Genomic DNA, 9,005 nt, shown 5'->3' on the forward strand with positions numbered 1-9,005 from the left:
TGTGGGACGACCCAGGAGATTATGGCTTGGGCAGCTCGACGAGACCTGTCGCGAGGAATTATAGATGGGCCGTGGGCCTGCCTGGAGACTCGCCTCGAAGGATCCTCGTGGCTGGAAGCGAAGGGTGGATGCGGCCATGCGCCCCCGTCGGCGTTAGCCCCTTGATGATGATGATGATGATACATATATTCATTTTAATATACACATATATGTGTGTGTATATATATATATACACATTTATACATATACACATTCATATATACACATATATGCACACACCTACACATATACATACATATACATACACGCACATACATATACATACACACATCATAAGTTTAGACGCGCATGTGTAAACTCTTGCACACACACACACACACACACACACACACACACACATACACACACACACACACACACACACACACATTATATATATATATATATATATATATATATATATATATATATATATATATATGTATATATATATATATTTATTTATTTATATATATCATTCTCCTCATCATTGTGGGGTTAAGGCCGACGGAGCTGCATGACCGCATCCACCCTTCGTTTCCAACCACGGCGGTCCCTCATGGGGTCTCTAGGCAGGCCCTCGGCCCATCTCTAACTCCTCGCGACAGGTCTCGTCGAGCTGCCCAAGCACTGGCCTTATAGGTCGTCCCATGGCTCTCTTTCTCCCAGGATTGTCTCCCAAAGAGATAGCCTGATGAGCAGGGTCATCCACAGGGAAACGATCTAGGTGCCTATTTAGCCTAAGATGGAGGTCCCGGATTAAGCAAGTAACAGGTCCCATGCCAGTCTCACGATGTAGCCGTCGGTTGTACACATGGTCCTGCCAACTGCACCCCGTGATCCGGAGAAGGAATTTGTTACAAAAGGCATCAAGACGGGACTCTAAAGCACTAGATAGCGTCCAGGTTTCGCTTCCAGACACCAAAAACTGGCAGTATGAGATCTTGAAGACACGTAGCTTAGTCCTTTTGCATAGATATCGATATCTCTAAATGCTATTGTTGATCGAGTTTACGAGGTGACTTTTTTCGTAGGAGCAGTTATAATCATCCCACACTTGTAATTTTGATATGTTATTATCATATGTCTAATGAGATAACACACCATTTTTTTTTTTTTTTTTAGTATTGCAGGTTGAAAGAGACGGCTGTACGTGGAAGTTAAGCGAACCTTACTAAACCACGATGGTCACAGATGACTTTTTTGCAGAATGCAGTCGGGACGGGAGGACATTTTGAAAATAAAATTTTTAGTTAAACTCGGAAAGAACGCTATGCAGACTTATGAACTGCCTCAGACTTATGGGCAGAGCATCCGTGTTTCGTTGGCACAAAAAAGTTTAAGGGCGGCAGAGAGTCTGTGAGAGACGATGAGAGGTGCGGTAAGGGGAGGGAAGTCAGAACACCAGAGCTGGTGGGGAAAATTCGTACTTTTGTGGATGAGGACCGTCGAGTATCAATAGAGACAATAAGTGAACAGTTTGAGGTCAGTGTGGGAACTGTGCACAATATTGTTCATGATGAACTGAACATGCGAAAGATTTGCGCAAAGTTTGTCCCAAGGGTACTCAGTGATGAACAGAAGGAAAGGCATGTTAGTGACAGCAGGGAGATGGTTGAGCTTATCAATTCAGATCCAAGAGTACTCATGGTTCTGGTGACCTGTGATGAAAGCTGGATCTACTGCTATGAACTGAAAACCAAGAGTCAGAGTTTCCAGTGGAAGCATCTGGGCACCCCCAGACCCAAGGCCAGACAGAGCAAGGTCACCCTAAAACGCATGATGATCCCCTTTTTCGACAACAAGAGCATGATCTACATCCTCTGGGTTCCCTCTGGACAGACAGTCAACAAAGAGTACTATGTGGAGGTCTTGAGGGAGTTCCGAAAGAGATTTCGTTGCAAAAGCCAGCACTGTTCAAATCGGGTCGGTGGCATTTCCACCAGGAAATGCACCCGTCCACAGCTCTATCCATGTTTCCAACTATTTGACGAGATGGGCATCAAGACAGTTCATCACCCTCCCTACAGTCCAGACCTTGCCCCCTGTGACTTTTGGTTGTTCTCCAAGCTCAAGGATAACCTCAGCGGCAGTCGTTTTGAAACCATTGAGGAGATGAAAGAGGTTGTGACGCGGGTCACGGACACATTCACACCGGAGGACTTCCAGGGGGCCTTCCAGAAGTTATTAGAATAATACAACAAGTGCATTGCAGCTGGAAGGGAGTACTTTGAAGGGGACTAGAGTTTCGTGCTTGCCCGAGGAAAAAGAAAGTGTCCCTACAAAAAAAGTCTCAAAACTTATTGTAGGCACCTCGTATACCCCTTTTGCCAGATCAATCCGTTACTGACTTCTTGGTCTGATAGTCCAAACATGAACTATGCTACCTGGGGATGTAAAACTTTGTGACTTCAACGTCCTAACCGCAAGCATGTATCGACTGAACGGGTTTCTCTAACAGGCCCCCAAAATCTTGATCTTGGTCCAGACCTCTAGGACCAAGGGCTTCGCCTCCTTGCTAAATGCATCAAGAGCTGTCACAAGTGATTCCAGAGACTCAAATAGGATAGCAACATCGTCAACAAAGTCGAGTAACCTTGATATTGCCCAGTGTTGTTCCACACTTACTTTCGTTAGTAGCTGTGCCCATTATCCTTACCAGTATATAGGTTTGTTAAGCCAATAATCCGTATCAAACTTCCCCTAAGTGTCAGGATCTCCCATAGCGATTCGCGATGCACCGAGTCAAACGCCTTCTTGAGGTCGCTGTGGCCAAGCAGCCCACGAGAGAACTCACGACAGCGTTCCCTCATGACTCGAGGCGCTAGGATAGGGTCAATTGTGAACCATGGCGAACCTCCGAGGACACTCCTCCCTCAATCTGTCCAAGTGAAACACCCTGGAGTGGTCACTGGAAGGACGAGGAGTTTTGAAGTGGACCCGTAGGGTTGCCACAATTAGCCTATGGTCAGCACCACAGAACTGGGCACTCGGTAAACCCTGCAGTTCACTGTGTAATCAATGATGTATGAGAGACGTAATAATGGACTGAGAGAAACTCGTTTGGAGGAACCAGATACTTTAACTGAAATAGAGTAAAAGTCTCATGTTGATTTCATACATTATTGTTATTTTTAGCTCTCGGCTATCATGATATTTGTGGCTGATATTCCATAATTGTTCTATGCCTCTTAATTTATCCACTAAGACGTAAATAATGTGTGAAGTGAGCTCCGTGTCTTCTGTATGTCTACGATTGCATTCCTTGATCAGATGAACGTTTGTCTGAATAATCTTTAAAAATCTGTAAAGAAACATTGTTAGTTGTAACATATATTACTTATAGTAGTATAGTCCAATAGTATATAACATGATACAATAATCGCCGTTTAGACAATAAAATCTTAAGCTTACTAGTAATTATATTACAATTTTTGTTTTGACATCACCTTTCCTTCTCTAGCTTTGGCGAAAGGCCAACATAACAGTGACGCTTTAGAAATGGATTTTAATCTTGCTTTCCTTCACAGCTGGATAAATATCCTTCTCTGTAAAGGTATTCTTGGGCAGAATAGACTAGTGTGACCGTCCATTATACATTAATTATTACACAATGTTAGGTGCAATTGTACTGCAGAAATAAGTAATATAAAGTACAACTAACAATGATGTCTCACTAACTTTTTTTAAAGGTTATCCAGACAACCGTTCATTTGATTAAGGAACAGACACACTCCAACACACTAAAGACACACAGCTCAATCAGCCAATATTTACGCCCTGGTGGAGAAAGTGGGTGCCATAGAACGGTTGTGGAATTCCGTCCACAAATGTCATAACAGTAGCAAAGGTAAAAATAAGAACAGTGAATGAAATTAACTTTTAACTTTTGGCCATCATGATATTTGTGGATGGCATTCCATAATTGTTCTATGGCTCTCATTTTGTCCAACAAGGAGTAGTTCCAAAGTAAACTCTGAGTCTTCAGTTGTCAGCGCGGGTGCGTGTTTGTATTCCTTGATCAAATGAACGTTTGTCTGGACAATCTTTAGAATTTTAGGGAGGCATAATTGCTCGTTGTAATATATATTACTTGTTTGTAGAGTGTAATTGTACCAAACATATAATAATTACCGTTTACACAATAAATTAAAAGATTTCTTAGTAATTCTACTACGTTTATGTATCACCTTTCCCCTTATAGCAGGGGCGAAAGACCAACACAGGGATGCCTCTATAGGCAGGGATTTTTATCACACTTCCCTTCACAACTGGGGAGGTATCCCTATCTCTAAAGGGATCCTTTGGCAGAATAGACTGGTGTAAATGCCCCTTTACTAAGGTTTTACTCAATTTCAGTTAGTATTTGATTCCGCCCAACTTTAGTTTTTATGAGTCCATAACTACATCTCTCGTACATTACTGATTACACTAATAATGGTATATGCTAATGGACACTGCGCATAGTGTGACCAATCCTGACAGACACTCGGCGTGGCGGTCTTTGGGATACCGAGACAGACAAGACTGTAACCGTTGCTTAATGTACACATTAAGACAAGTATCGTTTCATATACTCTACCTTGATACAATGTGATACACTCCAGCCAACCAATTACAGATTTTTATTTTTCATATACTGTTCAAGTAGTCTTAGATAGGGATTTATATTTTCATTGATTATGAATTGTACTGTTTATTTGTTAAGTTGTATAAAAAAGTGTAGAACAGCGATTGTGAGTTAGAGAGTAATAAGGGTAAAAATGGGTGTCAGAGAAGTTAGAGGGGTAGATCTCTTGCGTGAGGCAAAGGATCAGGTGGAGGAGGTACAAAATCAGGAGGAATGTCAGGGGGAAGGGCACTGTTGTGGCAAAATCAAACCATAAGTGTATCCAGGAAGGTGAAGGGATAATGGGGAAGGAAGGAGGGGTGGTGCAGATGAAGCAGCGGGAGTGGAATGTGTGTTGGGATGGAGTGAGAGGAAGGGGTGTAGGGGGAACATGAGGATGGATGGGTGTCAGCAGTCAGTTTGAGTGTAGAGGGAATGAGACAGCATTGGAGTGGAGAGCAAGAGAAAAACCTTGTCTGCCTGACCTCATTAGAGTGAGGCCAAGTTTGAATCAGAGAACTGCCACTCAGACTCAAACTTGTAGGCAGTGATTATGCTCAGCAGTTTTAATTATTATGACCTGGTTGGGCACACAACGTGGTAGGAATGTCTTCTGAAAGCTGACCGGTGACCTGGATGGGTGACATGGAATGGACTGAAGTGACAGCATGTATTGAGGAGGGGATATTCATAACATTATTTGAAGTTATGATCAAAGGAGGAGGGGTTGGGGAACTGGAAAAGTTGAAGTCTGTGAGGCTAGTTGATAGAGAGGCAAGCCTCAATGCCTCTAATATGGATACAAATCTTTATTATTGGCAATGGTAAGCCTGGAGTATGCAGAGAGGAGAAATGGTTCACCCCTCAGGGTCTCCATGAGGGGTAAGGGGATTACTGTGCCTATGGCTCCCCAAGTCCGTTCAGGACTATCCCAAAGGCTGCCTTTTATAATTTCAACGCCGTTCTCACACCTTAAGAAGATGATAGAAGAAGAGGTTGGAGAAGAGAAGGAAAACAAAAAACAAAAAACATGCAAAATTGGTTGAGGTGAGGGGTAATGGCCTCAGCTATCATTTTCTATACCCCTGCCCCCACACACACAGTAACAGTGAGAGGTTCAAAAGGAAGAAGGGTTTAGGAAAACTAACCATTGCATTTACTGATATATTTAACCATAGAGCTTTTCACTGTTTTACAGATATACACACACATACATTCATACACACGCGCACAACACACGCACACATACATTTTATATATATATATATATATATATATATATATATATATATATATATATATATATATATATATATATATATATATATATATATATATATATCTGTGTGTGTGTGTGTATGAAGAATATGAGTCTCAATTAGTAAATAGGGTTGTGTCAAGAACTCTGGGTATAAAAATGTACAATCACTTGATGACACCCTATTTCCACTTGCAATATCCTCAGATGCTATAATGATGATGATCTTTACATCTATATAAATATTTTTATGAAGATAAAGGATTTTATCAAAGACATGATGATGATGGTGACAATAATGATAATAATGGATAATAATAATAATAATAATAATAATAATATTAATAATAATAATAATAATAATAATAATAATAATAATAATAATAATAATAATAACAATAATGATATTAATGAATACCCAATAAAAAAAAGTTAAAATATAGCTAAAATACATAAAACAATAAAATATTTACTATTACGTCTAACCTTAAAGGCTGAAAGATGACTAGTTAATTCCGAGATTATTCTATATTAATCAACTTTCTCTTATGCCAGAAACAGAATGAAAGAGTTTTGCAAAAAGAAAGAAAATGCACATCCCTCCTTGAAGGATAAATAACCAAAAAACAAACATATCATGCTGAAACTTTATAATTGTGCCTTGTGACTGATTCTTTCAGTGTATTTACCCAATACTAATTACTTAAATATAAAATAATTCTGCAGACACTGTACCAAACAAAATGACTGAGAGGTTTCCTCAGTGCTGACCCCAAAAACAATTTTTTTAAAGTAAAAAATATTATAGCAACCATCATTCCCTTTATTGTGTGGCTGTGCCATCACCACTATGCTGTACATGGACATAATAGTTAACATGATTATGTATCACTATGCTGTACATGGACATAATAGTTAACATGATTATGTATATCTTCCATACCTACATGACCCTTTGCAGAGGAAAATTTCTCCTTTTTTCAGAAACTGTTAAGATAAACCTATTTCACATGCATGGCAGGAAACAGAGACAAAGAGCAGCTACACACCAGAGAGCAAATATGACAGCAGAAGAAGAAGAAGAAGAAGAAAATCTTCCCCAAACATACTACAACCTACAGAACAGCATACACTTTCACCATTGCTCATCCTGTTAAAGAATAATTGTTAACATGATATTTGTGTTCCTGAGGTCAATTTCTATATATTGATATGATCATGAGAATAAGTCACACTTGACAACTGTAAAGAATTACATTACAATAAAATCTTCAGCCTTGATACGACTGATTATAAGAAAAATCTTAGTAATGATTATATTGATAAAGCTTATAACAATATTCATCACAATAATATATTATTATCAAAATAGCAAAAAATATATAATCATCAATAATGAAAATAATAATAATAATTACAGTTATAATACAATAATATCAAAGTAATAATGAAAAGAATAATTGAGTACTACTACTTATATTAATATCTACAATGCAATAATAATAAAAAATCAAATATAATAATAATAATAATAACTACAAAATCAAATATAATAATAATAAATGTTACTAATAACAGAAACACTAATAACAATAACTATAATTGGAAAAATAAATAAATAAAGTCAGCAATATTGTAACATATAATTAACATTGACTTTAATGAATGTCAATAATCTTAATAATCCATATTATTATTACCTTCATAATTACACCGATAATATCTATAATATTACCAATAATAGTAGTGGCAATGATTACAGTAATGTGTGATAAAAATAATGATGGTAATAATAGGAATAACTGTAAAAATAATAGTACTGATGATGGTGATGATGATGATAAAAATAATAATAATGATAACAATAATAACTGATAATGATAATAGCCATACTATGATAATGATTACAACAGTGACAAAGATAACATTGTTAAATATAATGGTCAAAATGATGATGATAATAATAACTATTATTACTTTTATCATCACTGTTATTATTATGCTTATTACCATTATTAATAATATTATCATAATCATCATTATTATTATCATCATCAATATTATTATTATTATCATCATTATCATTATTATCAATATTGTTTTTATCCTCATCATGATCATTACCACTACTGTTACCATTACTTTTTGCAATTATTATTGCATAATTAGCAATTTATTGCATAATTAGCAATATCTATAATAATAATAATAACAATGATAATAAATATCCATAAGTGTCATGATAACAATAAAAATAATAAAAATAGTAAAAGTTAGTTAGTGATGATGATAATTATCATCTTTACAATAATAGTGATGATAATAATAATGATAATGATAATAATAATAATAATAATAATAATAATAATAATAATAATAATAATAATAATAATGTCAATGATAATGATGATGATGATAATAGTAATAACAATGATAAAATTATAGAAGAGAGAGAAAAAGGGGCAACAGCAAATGAACGAATCCCTCGCAAAAATCGGCCCTTTAACACTGCCTCAATTTAGTTCACGTGTACTCATCTACGGAGTCGGTTCTTATAATGGTAAATCATTGTAACAATTCGTCTGCAGCAGTGAAATTATTAAACGAAAAAGGAAAGGTCAAGACATTAAACCTTTGGGTCAGGGTATATATGAGATTCTGGAAGCAGCTTTGCCTTTGCAGTGTTATTCTTCATGCATACAAAAAAACATGCTGCCAACAAATGCTAATCCATATGTATCAAGAATCCAGGAAACAAACATCACAGATAGCTTTCACCTATCTAATCTGATTTTCAAAACCTGTTATTTCCTTGCTTAGTCATTTATCCTAAGGGTGACAGAGAAAATCTGAGGGAGAGAGAGGGGAGAGAGATAGAGAGAGGGGGGAGAGAGAAGAGAGAGAGAGAGAGGAGAGAGAGAGGAGAGAGAGAGAGAAGAGAAGAGAGAGAGAGAGAGAGAGAGAGAAGAGAGAGAGAGAAGAGAGAGAGAGGAGAGAGAGAGAGAGAGGTAGAAGAGAGAGAGAGGGGAGAGAGAGAGAGGAGAGAGAGAGAGAGAGAGAGAGACAGAGAGAGAGAGGGGCAGAGAGAGAGAGGGGAGA

At 37.4% G+C, this 9,005-nt stretch overlaps 1 protein-coding gene across 1 annotated transcript; it reads left to right on the forward strand.

The window, feature by feature from the left end:
- The first annotated feature begins 1,223 nt into the window (after window positions 1–1,223).
- LOC119595612 (histone-lysine N-methyltransferase SETMAR-like) lies at window positions 1,224–2,235 on the forward strand. Its single transcript, XM_037944722.1, has 2 exons — window positions 1,224–1,254; window positions 1,337–2,235. The coding sequence occupies exons 1-2, from the start codon at window positions 1,224–1,226 to the stop codon at window positions 2,233–2,235; spliced, it is 930 nt and encodes a 309-aa protein (XP_037800650.1).
- Window positions 2,236–9,005: the final 6,770 nt, after the last annotated feature.

The sequence above is a fragment of the Penaeus monodon genome, chromosome 36 (genome assembly GCF_015228065.2).
Source record: "Penaeus monodon isolate SGIC_2016 chromosome 36, NSTDA_Pmon_1, whole genome shotgun sequence".
Taxonomy (NCBI): Eukaryota; Metazoa; Arthropoda; class Malacostraca; order Decapoda; family Penaeidae; genus Penaeus; species Penaeus monodon.